The following is a 16,534-nucleotide window of genomic DNA, read 5'->3' as shown; positions in this document are numbered from 1 at the left end:
CAACCAAGTTGCTAATCGGACTGTAAACAATGACCGGCGCACGGAAGAGGAAGTCTTGACCCGATGTCCGCTGGTTCCACCGGAAACCCCGAAATATTGGCCATCGCCTCCAGAGTCTAATCATCCTCAGACCGATAGATGATGGGTTCCGAGATTGTACAGAAACAAATGTACACATACCCGGTGTAACCCTGTACTGATTAGTTTGTCTGCTCAAGTAATCTTTATGCTAAAACTTTGCTCCACTCTAAGGCAGTAAGGCAAAGATTAAGATGTGGCCCAAGACATCCAACACCAAATGAGGAAATTGCAGTTGGTTAACTGGTGACATGTTGATTTCGTATTCATTATATGAAAAGTTTTGCTCCAAAATGAGATATTTGCCATGTGAAAAAAAGTGACATTACCTCCAACAAAATGATTTACAGCACAAAACTAAAACTAGAAGGGCACTTGGAGAGTGCTATTATTGCTTGTTCGTGAGTCGGATCCGGATCCGCTCCAAAATTTAATGGGTTCTTCCTTGGCCCATGCTACACCCTTCCACGAAGTTTCATGAAAATCAGGCCAGTAGTTTTTCCGTAATCCTGCTAACAGACAAACAGACAAACAAACAAACAGCACCGAAGACATAACCTCCTTGGTGGAGGTAACAAATCATGGTGCTTTTTGAGGGGTGGGTATATTTTAGGGGTGTTGAATGATGAACTTGAGGTAATGATTTTTTTTAAATGAATATACAGTTTTGTACTCTTCATCTGTGGCTTGCTTCCAGGATCAGCCCCTGTACGATGTGATCCAGGAAGCCATGCAGCGCCACATGCAGGGCATCGAGTTCAGAGAGAGGAACGCTGGGCCGCAGATAGACCGCAACATGACCTATGAAGGTATGTACATGCACACATAAACATACACACACACTGGTGACACCTCCCACCGACCTTGCCCTTAGGATGGAAGAGGTCTACGTCTTTCACTAAATTGGAGAGGTAATGGAGAATAACTAATCTCAGACTCTCCAGACTTGAAGAATTCCTAACACACAAATCGCAGAAGACTCTACAAACATGTAGAGTCTTCACACTGGAGATGCTGTTGACTGTAGGGTGTTGTGGACAGCAGTGTATCTCTCTCCCTCCAGGGTTCAATGTGGAGGCCAAAGTCGACCAGGACACCGGCTTCGTCTACGGAGGAAACCGCTTCAACTGTGGAACCTGGATGGACAAGATGGGCGAGAGTGAAAAGGCTCACAACAAGGGAGTCCCTGCCACGCCCAGGTACCGCTTCTTCAGCCTCATCCATCCATCATCATTTGGTCATACATGACACCCATCGTGACACCCATCTGATTACTAGCTACATAAAAATAGATATAACGAGTCACAGTTTGAATTGCTTGAGACTTGACTTGGGTTCTGGTGACTTGGGACTTGACTCTGACTTGTACTCTGATGACTTGAAAAGGTTTCTAAAGTCTTGACTTGAGATCTTGTGTTTGTGTAAATGACTTAGATCGGAAGTGATGAGATTTGTTCCAGCAGACAACTGAAATTTAAATTCTGTTTTCTGAATTTGTATGGAATGATTTAATTTATTGAAGCTGATATCCTATTACTGTAAAACCATATTGCATTGAAAAGTCCTAGATATTTAGTTTTCTTTAAGATATTAAATTGATACTGGACTCTTGATTTGTTCTGACTTGACTTGGTAATCTACATTTATACTTGAGACTTGACATTAATGACATGGACTTGACTCAGACTTGACTTGGTAATCTACATTTAGACTCGAGACTTGACTTGAGACTTCTGCCTCAAGAATTGAGACTTGACTTGGGACTTGAGCAAAGCTGACTTGGTCTCACCTCTGATAACGACCATCTGATTGCAATAATTTTCACATTTTGGTTGGCAAAAATCCCAAATGTTAGAAAGGTTAGAAATGTAAAAGTTATTTTGGTCTCTAGTATTTGTGGTATCTAGTATTCATCAAATGTTCGTCACGTGAACTATGTCTGTTGAAGAATGTTTTCCATTATTATTTTCTTCCACAAAATGAACATTTCCTTTGTGTGTGTGTGTGTACATGTGTGTGTGTGTGTGTGTGATCCAGGGATGGCTCTGCAGTGGAGATAGTGGGCCTGTGTAAGTCTACTGTTCGCTGGCTGGTGAACCTCCATAAGAAGGGCCAGTTTCCCCATGCTACAGTCACCATACGTAGAGAAGGTACAGTCAACCACATACATAATCACTGCAGCAATTTGTCTTACAGCACGGAGCCCATTTTCCACATTGAGATGATATTGCGGGCACTTGAGATGGACCTTCTTCCCTCATTTTGGTTAATTAGTGCCCTTATTTTCATTTGTGTGCATAATTTCACAATTTGTGCAAACAAATTAACACGTGTGCCCGTAATTTAATAAAACAAATGTGTAGAAATGTGTGTAATTTGTGGTCAGTTTAGCCAATTCAGCAAGTTTCAAACACACCATAATTAGATTAATTTGAATTTATGATTTCAACTTTTGAATTGATTTATTGAATGTAAAAATCCAGCTATGTAATCAGCCTAACTCACACAACTGGGGCTACAACAGGGATTAATTGAGACGATGTAGATTCACCCTATCTACCCAGATTAAATTGGTGTTGGCATGGTTACTGGTGGGAAATCTTCTCCACACAGGAAGTGATGAATTGAAAGAAATGTGAAACTTGGTACAGTTAGGAGTATCTGAACATGCTGAACATTTTTGCCTCTAGGACCCATAATGTCCGTCAATTGGGATTTTTTTATTTAAAACTTATAAAAGTTTTTAAACTTTTGGCAAGTACATGACCTGTCAGGCTAATAAAATTGAAGTCAAAGTCATTACAATTTTGTTTTGATAAACAAGTAGGGCTGGGCGATATGGATGAAATCAATATCATGATAATCATAAGGATTTTTCACGATATCGATATATATCACGATATGGTTCATGTATGCAAAATCACATTGAATAATCAAATTAATGTTCATCTCATTGAACCGAATGGTAATGTTAGGTGTGATGTCAAACAAAACAGAAATATTCAAATAATATTCCTACCATACCTCATTTTATGAGAGTTTTTAAGTAAAATATGCTTGTCATCGTCAATTTAGACAGCAGAAATGTGTGTCATGATATCAAAATATCTTCATATCATCACAATATGATTCCACTGAAAGACTGCCCAGCCCTATAAACAAGTATCATTATTTCAGTGATGTTGGAACAGTTAGCATTGGTCAGCCTCTCAGTGGGAGAAATTGTACCTGCAGGCTCCCTGCCCAGCAACAACATCATCACCACAGTGACAGACCAATCAGAAAAAGAGTGTGGAAGCATGGTTATAGTAATTTTTTTTCTTGGATGTTCTTATTCATTCTAAATGTTTGACCTCAGGCCGCAATCTCTCTGTGCCATATGCCGAGTGGGACAGAAAGATCCAGGAGAGCTTTGAGAAGAAGTTCTACGTTTCCCATGATCCCGCGGACCCAGAGGAGAAACACCCACACTTGATCCACAAGAGAGGCATCTACAAGGACAGCTACGGGGCCTCCAGTCCCTGGTGTGACTACCAGCTCCGGCCTAACTTCACTATCGCCATGGTGGTGGTAGGTAGCTACACCTGCTGTGCCTATGTGTGTGTGTGTGTACATTTTAGTCATTTAATCCAATTTTAGTTTTTGTTAAAGGCATACTGAGCAGGATATTCCCCCTTGAAATAACATAAACTCATCCAAAAGTGATCCAATCATTGCATATAGCTCATTGGTAGTGTGTGACAGTGTGTGTCTACAGAGACCCTGCTGCCTTCTGCCTGGATTTTCTTATTTCTGAATGTTCGGGACGTTTCTGGGCGTCAACCTTTTGGCAGCAGGTGTGTCCGCCTGCAACCAAAACCACTGCTGAATCCTTTTATATCTAAAAGCCTCGCTGGCTATGGTAGCGGTCCTGACCTCTAATACAGAGTAACTGGAGTTCTGGGCAGAGCTAGTGTTTGTCTGAGCTGGCTGCTAGCTAACAGAATTGTATCCAATTCCAGACACTGTATCCAATTCCGGTCACTCACGTAATTTCCAGTGTTTACGGCAGTTCCCAACCAAAAGCTAAGTGATGTAAATTCATACACATTTCAGAAGCTAGGTATAAAATTTCATAAATATCTATACACATTTAAGCATATAAAACATTAAGTTACAAACTTAGTCACAAACAATAAGTGGGAAGCCTTAAATCCCACTCCCATCCTACAGTTACTTCATGTAGAGAATCGGTATTGGCTGATAAATGGAAAAATAAGAGCTTTGAGTACATAGCCTGCACTTCTTACAAGTATCTGTAACATTGTGACGGTACAGGAAGGGTTAATAAAGGGTTAATATCGAGTATATGAATACACCGACACGGACGAAAGTAAGTGTCCGGAATTGGATACAAATTTTGAATCTCAAAAATAGGTGCTCTATCATCCATTTGCAGGGACTGGAAGAAAATCAATTACAAGTTAAGGTAAAAGTGATATTAAACTTGAAAAAAGACAGATGGAGGATTGTTAATTTATGAGAAACTTCAGCGAAAACAGTACAGGATGAAATATATTGGTATATGATTGTGATTTTTTTTGGTCATATGCTGTCCGGAATTGGATACCCTGATGTTACTTGTTAGCGTAGCTTCGTTGTAATAGAAAAGCTGATATCTAGCTAGCTAGCTAAGCTAACCAACACCTACCTGTCCAACAGAAAAGAGGCCAACAGGCTAGGACAGGGTATCCGCGGGTCATTAAAAAGTATGAAAAAGCATTAAATCAATTTTGCAAAAAAATAAGGCCTTAAATGTCATTAAAAAGTCTGAAATATGATTCCCAGGGGTCTTAAATATCTTCTTTATTGTCGCTCTTTCCGCGACCACACCTGGCTAATACGCATAAAGATGCGTCTCGGCAGAAATACATTTGATTTAAAAAAAATCTAGTGCATTTTCAGCGGCGGCAACTGGATGACTTCAGTTCACATAAATATCTGTCAAGGAATATGCTAACAAACAACCTCAGAGTGGCATTAAAAGGTCTTAAAAGTGGCATTAAAAAGTTGTTAAAAAGCATTACATTAAATTTGCTGATACCTGCAGATACCCTGTAGGAAGGAGGGGTCCATTTTGAAGTTGCGTTTACAAGCCACAACCGGCAAAATCCTACTCAGTATGCCTTTAAGGTTCAGTCAACAAAACCTGGTGGTCATCATGTTTCCATCATGAACATATCCAGTGTGTGTGTGTGTGTGTGTGTGTCATGCAGGCTCCTGAGCTGTTTACTGTAGAGAAAGCCTGGGAGGCGCTAGATGTGGCTGAGAAGAAACTGCTGGGGCCCCTGGGAATGAAGACCCTCGACCCTGAGTTAGTAACCTGCTTTAGTGTAGAGGGTTTTCAGGTGACATGATACACTCTCTGGCAGCCATGTTGAAGGTCCACAGCTGTTGGCAACAGCAGCTGAGAACAGCTGGTTGTGTTTCTCAACTTATATTGACATATTTTTCTGCTGTTTTTGACTGGAAACTGATAATTTCATCACTGATACATCTGATTGATTTTGTATTTAGATAATTATCTAAATAACCATCACTGTTCTGTTTCTGATGTGCACAACAGCTAACATTACATAACTAGTAATTGCATATTCAAGTCACACTGTAATGAAAAATGACTTTTTTGCCTTTTTAGCTCATTTTATCATACAATATACTATTTGACAATTTATACCCAAAAAAATGACATTTTTTTTGTTTTCTTGTATTTTTATATCAAAATCTCATTACTTTTACTCCCTGGAAAACGGAAAATGATTAGTAGTGACTAGGAGGCGTACATAAAAATTCCATTCAATAAAACCATCACAGCATCCTGTGTCAACAGGAAATACGTCACATTAAGGAAGCATGAATCTCTCAAAATACGGTTTCATTGTGACTGTAAGCAACCGTATCAGACTAATTATTTTTACTTAAAACACTACTGAATGGATCCACACTTGCATCCTTTTTCTAGCCTGGTTGGTATACTCTCACTGGCCACTTTATTAGGTACGTCTGCTCATTAATACAAATAGCCTGCAAATCATGTGGCAGCAACTCGATATATACAGCATGCACACATGGTGAAGTGGTTTAGTTTTTTGTTCAATCAAACATTAGAGTGGGTGAGATAAGTGACTTTGACCGTGGTATGATTGTTGGTGCCAGAGGTGGCGGTTCCAGCATCTCAGAACCAGCTGCCCTCCTGGGATTTTCACACACTACAGTCTCTAGGGTTTACAGAGAATGGTGCAATAAACAAAGAACATCCAGTGAGCGAAAACACCTTGTTAAAGAAAGAGGTGAGAGGAGAATGGACAGACTTGTTCTAAAGTTAACAGAAGAACATGCTCAAATAAAAAAACAGCTCTTTACAACAGTGGTGTGCAGAAGTGCATCTCTAACACACATGTTGTTGGCCCTTATGATAAATGGGCTACAGCAACAGATAGTTGTACCTAATAAAGTGGCCGGCGAGTGTATATTTAGACATTATTTGTGCACATTAATGTTAATGTATTGCCATTATTCTTCAAAGGACCTCCAAGATGGCATTAGCCATAGTTGCTAGATTCCTGACACAACTGAAAAGTCTCTATTCAAAGTTGACCTCTTCTGTTAAAGGAATAGTTCACCCAAAAATGAAAATTCTGTCATCATCTACTCACCCTCATGCCAAATGAAACACAGGTGAAATTTGTTAGTCCATATAACACACAGGGAGGTTGCCAGCACAACTTGGTAGCAGCCTTCTCCAAAACAACTGAAGTCAATGGGGACCTGTTCTTTAGAGTTCCAAAACAAAAACAGCCAAACAATCACACTGTGAATAGAAAGACCTATACACCATTATTTGTTGCAAATCAATCAGCTGTAGTTAAGATTTGCACTAAATGATGGTGTAAATATACTGTAGGTCTTTTTGGAACTCTGAAGAACTCTGAAGAGTAGATGATGACAGAGTTTTCATTTTTGGGTGAACTATTCCTTTAAAAGAGAACAGTTCTGTTCTGTTCTATATGCTTTAGCCAATCAAAATCACCTTTTAAGAACACAAACATTTACCAGGACCTTGCTGTTTGATGTTGCACTTGACAATATGAGTTGAGACAGACATATGAGGTGTGGTGATTGTTGGCCATTGTTGTCGGACAGGTGATATTCTCCTTCTCCCTTGTTCTTCTCCAGTGATAGTGTGTACTGTGGAGTCTACACCAATAATCTGGATAATGAGAACTTCAACTTGGCTAAGGGCTTCAACTATCATCAAGGCCCAGTAAGTCATTTTTGCTCCTTTCAGACTTCTTCTGTTTCCACTGAATACACCTTCTTAATAGGTATCAGTAGTAATTCTGCCAGCCATTTAAAAAGTTCTCTCTATATTCCTCTTTGCAGGAATGGCTGTGGCCTGTAGGCTACTTCCTGCGTGCCAAACTCTACTTTGCCAAGAAAATGGGTAAGGAGACGTACGACAAGACGGTTTACCTGGTGAAAAACGTATTGTCTCGCCACTACATCCACTTGGAGAGGTAAGCAGCCCTGCTGACAGTTTTACGATGTCGTTAATGCAGTTGTGTTCGTAAAAAGTAATGATTCCGATCTGCTAACCTGTGTGCACAAGCATTTGGGGTCACCTGGCAGGACACATAGTCGCATAGTCGGGCAGGGAAAGCATGTTCTAAGTTCTCAGCCTGAGAAAGCCATGGCAGCTGGGTCATTTGTTCAAAGGCACAACAGGCAGAGAGGATGACAAACAAGAGAGAGGGTGTTCCATTTGAGTCTTGAAACTATGGAAGTCAGAATTCTGACCTTTTTTTTTCTCTCGCAAAAAAAGTCAGAATTCTGAGATTTAAAGTCAGAATTGTGAGAAAAAAAGTCAGAATTCTAAGATATAAAGTCAGAATTCTGAGAAATTAAGTCAGAATTCTGAGATAAAAACTCACAATTGAGTCGTTTTTTATTTTATTGAGTGGCGGGAATTGGCTCTTTCAAATGTCAGAGGATGAGATTTAAAAATAGTTTGCTAAATCAAATTATATTAGTACTGCTTGAACAGTAAAGCACCTCTTAATAAAAACAGCCTTGGGTTGGCATCATGAAGATGAAACTTTAATGATCCCTGTGGGGAAATTGGGTCGTTGCATGTTTTTATCCATTGTCCAATGTCTCCCTGTAGGTCGTCTTGGAAGGGTCTACCTGAGTTGACCAATGAGAACGGTCAGTATTGCCCCTTCAGCTGTGAAAGCCAAGCCTGGTCCATCGCTACCGTCCTGGAGGTCCTGTACGACCTCTGACCCCACCACCACCACCCCCACCACCACCAACTACACCATACACACACAGATACACTAGATCCGTTCACAAGCAGTGAAAAGCACACCATAGGACAGAGTGGTCAGCCAGTGTGTGTTCATCCATGGCAGTCCCAGCAAACATTTTGACGTTAAATAGATGTTGATAGGACGGCCTTCAAAACAGTTTTTAAATCTGTTTGAATATGAATTTTTAGTATGCCGTATTATCAATTTGGGAAAATATTGGACTCGTTTGGGTTTCCATTGAACCTGCACACCATGTAGACCTAATGGGTTGGCCTTGGCCCCATCTTGCATGTTGCTGTCCCTCAAATGCTTGCTGGGATGTGTCCTGTCAAAGTGTCCTCCAGCAAGACACCGAACCTCTACATGCTCAATCTCTGGAAGTCTGGATTAGAGCACCAGATTGATGCCTGAAATATAAATGTTAAAAGAAACATTGTGCCAAGCTCGTCTAGACATTTGTCCAGAGCGTTGTATATCTGCGAGTCTGTTGGTTCTCAATCTCTGGAACACACCGGAAACCCCGAAATATTGCCCGTTGCCCCCAGAGTCTAATCGTCGTCAGACCGATAGACGATGGGTTCCGAGATTGGTTGGTTCTCAACCATGTGCCTTCGAGACCCAATGGTATAGCAGCTGAGTTCACTGACTGACACATCTTCAACCAGAGAGGAGGAATTAATCCATGAAATCAGCTGCTGTAGCGTTTGGTTGGAATGAAAACCTGCAAACTCCTGGACCTCCATGGCACATGGCTGAGAACTGCTGCCCTAGGCCACTACAATGCCCCATTGATGGATCTTTGAGGATGATCGCATAAATATATGGCAAACAAGGAAAGGCAGTTTCCTTGAAGCAGGGCGTTGCTGAAAAGGAGCACACATCTTTAGCTAACCTGTGCGGGATAAAACCACCCTCCTGTTCCTCAAAGCCCACGGTGGAAGTGAACAACCTGTGGATTCAGTGAAGCTGCTCCATCTCCAACAGTAGCAGATCAGTCATTCAGGCGGGAGCAACTGTCTTAAAGGAATAGTTCACCCAAAAATGAAAATTCTGTCATCATCCACTCACCCTCATGCCAGCTGAAATACAGGTGAAGTTTGTCCATATAACACACAGGGAGGTTGCCAGCACAACTCCATAGCAGCCTTCTCCAAAACAACTGAAGTCAGTGGGGACCAGTTCTTCAGAGTTCCAAAAAGACCTACAGTATATTTACACCATCATTTAGTGCAAATCTTAACTACAGCTGATTGATTTGCAACAAATAATGGTGGATAGGTCTTTCTATTCACAGTGTGACTGTTTGGCTGTTTTTGTTTTGGAACTCTAAAGAACTGGTCCCCATTGACTTCTGTTGTTTTGGAGAAGGCTGCTACCAAGTTGTGCTGGCAACCTCCCTGTGTGTTATATGGACTAACAAATTTCACCTGTGTTTCATTTGGCATGAGGGGGAGGAGATGATGACAGAATTTTCATTTTTAGGGTGAACTATTCCTTTAACTCATTGCCGGAACAGTGTAGGGGAACTCCACGTCACATTCAACATTTTCATGTTTATTTCACTTAATAAATCTAAAATGTATGTAACAAAACATCAGAAGCACTTTGTGTTTGACTTTGTTGTTCCAGTGAAATCCACTTTGAATGTCTCAGAAACAGAAAACTCCATGTTCAATCCTATTTACCCTTTTGGGGAAGTGTCGTTTACTCAAGATGCAAGTACCTGCAAATGAGTGACCAAGGAATGACATCACCAAGGCTGTTCTAGCTATCTTTTGGCCAGACCTGAAGACTGCTTGTTTGATTGCCTTGCACAGCAAACAAATGAGACAAGCAACAAACTTTGGTGTCATTTTTTTCTCTGACTCCCTGCCATGCACACTCATTCACACTCACACTGGAAGTTTGTCATTTGTTAACATAAAACGTCTATAAGCTGTGTTGGTTGTGAATTTTTGTTCCATTGTGACATACACCTATTTGAATTTTTTGAAAGTTTGAAGGACTTCATTACCCAGAAATCCTGTCAGTAAACATTACATTTACATCACCGGCTATTTCCAGCACAGCCAAGAGAATTTGATGGCATAATGTTTATTCAGCTATTTAAAAAGGTTTTGGTGTCAGTCCCTCAGAATCAAAGAGTGAGGGCTTCTTTCTAGAGCCGCCATTTTGCACCAAGAGACGTTCAATAATCATACAGGGAGAAATCCATCGTAGAAGAGGAGAGAGACCAATTTCTCCACCCACAGGAGCCTCAATAGACCAGTTGTGTAAAGCTAGTTTAAGACTAGTCTAAGCTTTAGACTGGCCTTAGATTCTCAGGTTGGACTAGTCTAATTAAGACTGACTGTTACTTAAATATTACGACTGACTTATTTTGAGGTAGGAATGTTAGCCACCTCCCCCCTGGCTAATCCTGAGTTAAGAATTTTGTTGTTATGGCAACGAGTCAGCCTAACTGTCAGAGTGGGAAGTTTAAATACTGAAGCTGTTTCATAAAGGATAGCAAATCTTTGGTTTTTGGGAAGAGTCTGAAGAAGCAAGCGAGTCTTTAGAGACAGAAACAAACCATTAGAGATCTACAACAACCAAGAAGTAGTAGGAACAGGTAAATATAAATGGCTATAGCAAGTTTGACTTAAAGTCACATTTAAGTCTAAGACTAGGGCTGTGACCGGAATGGATCACTATCTGTGTTTTAGGGCACTAATACGTCAGACATTTTTTGTTAGTGTCCGAACCGTAAAATGATATTGTGGAATGATTTTGAGGGTGCTACATATTTCCCACAATGCACTGTAATATGTAGTGAACAAGCCTGGTCACTAAAACGGTGAAAGTACCAAAATGCATTGCGAGTCTGTCGTCACCTGGCCGTTACCAAGCAACCAAGTTGCAACCATTCTGTGGTTTTATAATGATGCATCCTCTTCTTCACCAAACCTCGTTTACTAATGCAAGTAAATAAACCTTTTTTTGGTACCAAAAAGACGTCAAGCTACTCTAAAGATATTTTCTTTTAACTGCAAATTCATAACTAATTATAAATGCACGTTTTTTTATGCTAATTTGAGCTAGTTAACGCTAACATTAACATTGCGGTCTGTTGTTCAGGAAGGTATTTATCTCTAGCTGCAGGTTATACAGTACATAGCTTATTGTAAGGTGTTTTTTGTTAATGTCAGCTAGTGAGAATCCAAAACCTGAAGGAAACCTCACACCTGGATTGGTGAAGTGCTGCTGTGTGAAAATAAACAGAAAAAAGTAGCCGCACACAACTCCAACGCATAGAATATTTATTCAGACATAAGGTCGGAAAACGCCTAGACGGGAACGTCGGTGAATATTTTTTTCTGTTTAATGTCAGCTAGTGACACATATATGGCTTTGAAGGAATATTGGTAACTTGTCAAATGTTATCTGAAACATTTGTTTATGTGACTGGTGAATGCAGACGCAGGTTGATGATGAATGATGATGAATTAAATGTCCGAATTCACTCATTAATCATGTGTGATTTACCGCTAATTAGTGCACTAATAGAGCAGCACTATATAGGGAAATACAAATGAGGGAATAGTGATCCATTCCGGCCACAGCTCAGGTCTATCTTTATACAACTCGCCAGAACGCAATGCAGCCACAAGAACTGTTGTGTTTTGAGTAAGGGCCGAAAGTCACTCTGGGAAACATAGGAAATAGACTTGTCTACTTCTACTTCAGGCAGGTTTAGAGAAAGCGAGTACAGCAAAAAAGTAACGTGAACAAGATCTGAGGATCTGGATTTTTTCCTTGACCGAACATAACATGTCATCACTCTTCATGAGTTGCTCAAACAGAGGGAGCACACTGGAAGCAAGGTGACATTTTTTGGGTGTGTCCCATGTTAGGAGGCTGTTGGGATGAAGAAGCACCGCTCTGGTGATGCAACATCAGTGATCTGCCATCACGGATCGCACAGACAAAACTCTTGATTGTTCCAGTCCAGGCATGAATATCAGAGAAATCAGTACTGCTGGAATGAGGATTTATTTCAAAGCTCTTGGAAATTCTGCCATGTCATGGTGTAGTCATCATTTCTGGTACCCCCCCCCCCCCACACACACACACACACACACACACACACATACACCAGCTCTTCCTGGAAACACTGTGTTTTGTTGTTGTCGGATGTGACTCGGCTTGGTTTGTGTCATGGTTTGTGCAGACAAAGGGGGCTCAGTCACGCTCGGCTCAACTTTATCCTAATGCTTGGAAATGTCTTGTGTGTGTGTGTGTGTGTGTGTGAGAGAGAGAGAGAGAGAGACTGGATGCACTTGCCTTCTTCCACACTGCTTTATTCAGTCATATATTCTTATTAGTGATGATAATAAAAATGAACTTTATAGAGTTTACAAAGCGTTTTACACAGCATGAAAAGACATTATCCTAATGCTTGGAAATGGCTTAGCTTGAGTGTGTGTGTGTGTGTGTGAGTGTGAGTGAGTGAGAGAGAGAGAGAGAGAGAGAGAGAATAAAGGGTACTTGTTCATATTCTTATTAAAGCTGGTAATATAATCAACTTTATTTGTAACTTTGGATGATAGACAAGGTTAGATTATGATTATTATACAGTGAAATAGATGAAAAGAACAGGTGCGCTGTACCTGTAGCCCCTCCCACAGCTCCGACCCCCCCTCCCCCCACATCACATCCCCACACCGACTCTCCACCCGAGAGTGAATGGGAATATTCTCGGGTTTCCCTCTCTCTCTTTCCCCCCCCCCCCCACCACCACTTTCCTTTCTTGAACAGAAAGGGGGTAAAATAAACTAAATATTCAAGTCATTTCATTGCAATGGACCGTGTCGTGTTGCTGCTGGCGTGCGTCGCTCCCGCGGTTCGGTGCTACAGTTCGGGTCAGGTTACGGGAAGCTGCGACGACATGCGGCCCCGCCACTCCGGGAACAGCCCGCAGTCGAACCCAGCGCCCTTCACCGTCACCGCCGACCGGAGCAGCTACAGAGTCGGAGAGGAGATCACAGGTAAGAGACAGATTTATCATCCAGCTGATAGTTATTACAGAGGTGATAGTTATTCATTATGGAGGTGATGATTATTATACCGCTGATGGTTATTATACAGCATACAGCTGATAGCTATTCATTATGGAGGTGATATTATTACCCAGTTGATATTCATTGGAGCTGGCAGTTATCATTCAGCTGATAGTTATTATAGAGCTGACATTCATTTTTGGATATGACAGTTATTACACAGCTGTTTTAATTGTTATTTATATAGCACAGAAGAGTAATTCAAACAAAATATCCATAACTATACCAACATCATAAAGAGCATGTGCAAGGAAGACCAAAGAAACCCAGAGGGGCTTATGGAGTGTCTCCCTTAATAACAATCATACATAATTACAGTATAGTGTAATAAAACCCCCAAAAAAGTTTAGAAAGAACAAAACTATATGAACAAATCAATAGGTCAGGTAATAGGCTACTGTTAAATAAATAGGGGGAAAAGTAGAAAAGTAACGATATTAAAAGAAACTGAAAAGAAAAGGAAAAGCGGAGTAAAGGGATACAGAGAGAGAGAAAAAAAACGTTTTATACATTGTGATGAGGATGTTATTAGAAATAAAGTGAATGAATGAAAACTAGAGTCCAACCAAACCAAATACACCAAATAAATCTGGCTTCATCACAATGTTAACTTTGTGTTGGATGTAATGTCCATTAACGTCTACATAATTACACCTAAACTCGAACCAAGCTAAACTATGGCTACTTCACAGAAAAAAAGTGGCAGGAATGGAAACTTTCTATTGGATGGAAACCTAAAATAAAGAAATAAAAGGGGGCTTTGTAACAGCTGACTGGTACTACAATTAAAATAAAAAAGACTTGCTTTTCTTTCCCTTCCTTTATAACCAAAATAGTTGGTAGTTGCAGTATGCAACTATGCCTCAAAAGACAAAAAAACATATATATTGCCAAATGTAGTTAAACTGCTAGTTTAATTACGTGATGAAACTCCTCCCCAACACTGTGTATGCTATGAGTGTATCTCATTAATATTTATGTGAGATGTTCTTTATGTGATTTATGTGAACCTCATAATTTTCAGTAGGGTTTAATTTCCCGGCTGTGAGTAGCCTACTGAGCTGAATTGTTTTTCCAGTTCTGCTCCAGGCTCCAAGCTCGACCCCATTCACTGGTTTCCTGTTACAGGCCAGAGAGGTGGGGGGGTCTCCCCTGGGCTCCTTCAGCCTGACCGGAGGGGCCGCACAGTTACTCACCTGCAACCAAAAACCTGTAAGTTAACTCCCCTACACCGTGCTTTGTCCTGGACAACATGTAGGCCTAAAGCAAACACAGCATACCATACAATAGATACATTATGTACAGACAGATTTAAAAGCTGTGGGTTAACACTACAAAGGCCAAGACATAGTCAATTGTGTTTTGAAATTTAGAATTGAGATACTGAGATATTTAAGTTTTCAAACTTTTGCTAGACCCAATTTCTGTACAAACAGTGTTTCTAAAACACAAAAGGAAATGGTACTTATTAATATTATAATTATGATATTATTATTTTTCTTAGACTGGGAGGTGTGGTTTTACATGGAGTCCCCAGCATAATTAAGATTAGTTTAATGTTGCTATTATTTAATTCACTAGAATTTGGCAAAATGATACAATACAATAAGATAAGATAGCACTTTATTTAAAGATAAATTAGATTAGATTAGATTAGACACAGATGAGGAAATGGGTAATTTCAGCAGTGAACGATAATAGAATTCAGCAAATAGAATAGGACATAAATAAGAATAGAGCAAATGGAGGTAATATGAACATGAATGAAAATGTGTAAAAAGTGCGGATTCCAGCATGTAAAATAGTAACAGTATCACTAGCAGCACAAGCACAACTTACTGAGACAGACAGACAATGTGAAATACATTATAAGAAAGTCGGAGAATCAATGAGGAGAATATGAGTATGAGATAAGACAATATGAAGATGATGTGCAAAAATGTGTAGATATGTATCGTATAAATAGATACTTTATTTTACCCCAGAAAAATCACAATATATAAGAATAAATGTTTTGACAAGGTTTGACACTGTCATCTACATTAGATTATGTAATTCCAACATTTCACAGATAAATTATGTCTAACAATGACAGTCATGTCTTGTCAGATCAGGGTCAAATGGGAGTCAGTGGTCTGATGGTAGCCTGCTGACATAGTAAGACTTAGAAGCCCTTCAATACTATGTGTATGTGTGTTGTGTGTGTGTGTCCAGAACTCAGCGGTATCCCACACATCAGAATCTGCCAAGACCTCCATCCAGGTGACATGGAGAGCAGCAGCATCAGAAGATGCAAAACCCATCCAGTTCCAGTAATGCTGAATTAAACTCATCTCTGTTCTATTCTATTCTATTCTATTCAGCTAATGTAACTCAATGGATTACTTTATAAACCACTGATTGGATAGTTATGAAGTAACTGCCCGTGAAGCAGTGCCTCACCAGTCTGATGATGATGATTGACATGTGTCTAACCGAATCAGAACACAAGTTCAGCCGTCCAGTACAATACAGGCACTAGGACCGCCAATTTCTCTTTGTTGGGTCTTAGAGGCGTTATGCAGCGTGTCGTTTTCAGTGGCATGTAGTCTATATATTCTAAATAGTATAATTCTTAAGTAATTTCAATTTGTTCAGATTTTTATTGTTGATATTTCATTTTTTTTGCGTAACATACAAGCTAATCGCTAGTGATTTAGCTAGCTTAGCAAGAAGACAATGGACAACATCGTGGATCGGATTCTACGGGATTCTTTCCAGTCTTTCAGTTATGAGGAAAAACTGAGAGTGAAGACCAAAGCCTCTTATTAACTTGACTCAGAGAGTGGGATTCGTACGTAAGAGTTTTAAAAGTGCTTGGTATGACAAAGTGGAGTGGCTAACAGGGAGCTTGCTAACAAAACCCATGTATTGCTGGCCATGTGTGTTGTTTAAGTGCGCTGCAGCAGGTAATGGATGCTCCAAATTTGCCAGAAACGGATTTGAGGATTTGCGTAATTTCTACAGGTC

General features: G+C 40.2%; 2 protein-coding genes across 2 annotated transcripts in view; both read left to right on the top strand.

Annotated features, from left to right (window-relative positions):
- Nucleotides 1-8,399, top strand: part of agla (amylo-alpha-1, 6-glucosidase, 4-alpha-glucanotransferase a) — a gene marked incomplete at its 5' end in the record, with an annotated part of 35,308 nt that extends 26,909 nt beyond the window's left edge. Inside the window, 8 exons of the mRNA XM_071541443.1 lie at nucleotides 776-887; nucleotides 1,142-1,277; nucleotides 2,116-2,228; nucleotides 3,437-3,648; nucleotides 5,334-5,431; nucleotides 7,294-7,381; nucleotides 7,501-7,634; nucleotides 8,282-8,399. Coding sequence (XP_071397544.1) covers nucleotides 776-887; nucleotides 1,142-1,277; nucleotides 2,116-2,228; nucleotides 3,437-3,648; nucleotides 5,334-5,431; nucleotides 7,294-7,381; nucleotides 7,501-7,634; nucleotides 8,282-8,399 — 1,011 coding nt within the window. The remainder of the gene's footprint in view (nucleotides 1-775; nucleotides 888-1,141; nucleotides 1,278-2,115; nucleotides 2,229-3,436; nucleotides 3,649-5,333; nucleotides 5,432-7,293; nucleotides 7,382-7,500; nucleotides 7,635-8,281) is intronic.
- A 4,861-nt stretch (nucleotides 8,400-13,260) lies between these two features.
- Nucleotides 13,261-15,841, top strand: LOC139662717 (putative ferric-chelate reductase 1). The gene is made up of 3 exons (XM_071541442.1): nucleotides 13,261-13,453; nucleotides 14,604-14,737; nucleotides 15,740-15,841. The coding sequence occupies exons 1-3, from the start codon at nucleotides 13,267-13,269 to the stop codon at nucleotides 15,839-15,841; spliced, it is 423 nt and encodes a 140-aa protein (XP_071397543.1). The 5' UTR covers nucleotides 13,261-13,266.
- The last annotated feature ends 693 nt before the right edge of the window (nucleotides 15,842-16,534 follow it).

The sequence above is a fragment of the Centroberyx affinis genome, unplaced genomic scaffold (genome assembly GCF_046629955.1).
Source record: "Centroberyx affinis isolate AG114_WGS23_722 - 3 ecotype Tasmania unplaced genomic scaffold, CSIRO-AGI_Caff_v1 ptg003878l_1, whole genome shotgun sequence".
Classification (NCBI taxonomy): Eukaryota; Metazoa; Chordata; class Actinopteri; order Beryciformes; family Berycidae; genus Centroberyx; species Centroberyx affinis.
The sequence above is the reverse complement of the archived record's forward strand: the minus strand, read 5'-3'. Positions and strand labels throughout refer to the sequence as shown.

What these genes read in the sequence shown, in the direction of transcription:
- LOC139662717 (XM_071541442.1), top strand. Translation starts at nt 13,267, where the DNA reads ATGGACCGTGTCGTGTTGCTGCTGGCGTGCGTCGCTCCCGCGGTTCGG. An exon ending in AGTCGGAGAGGAGATCACAG is followed by an intron (nt 13,454 to 14,603) that starts GTAAGAGACAGA and finishes TTGTTTTTCCAG; the next exon opens with TTCTGCTCCAGGCTCCAAGC. An exon ending in TCACCTGCAACCAAAAACCT is followed by an intron (nt 14,738 to 15,739) that starts GTAAGTTAACTC and finishes GTGTGTGTCCAG; the next exon opens with AACTCAGCGGTATCCCACAC.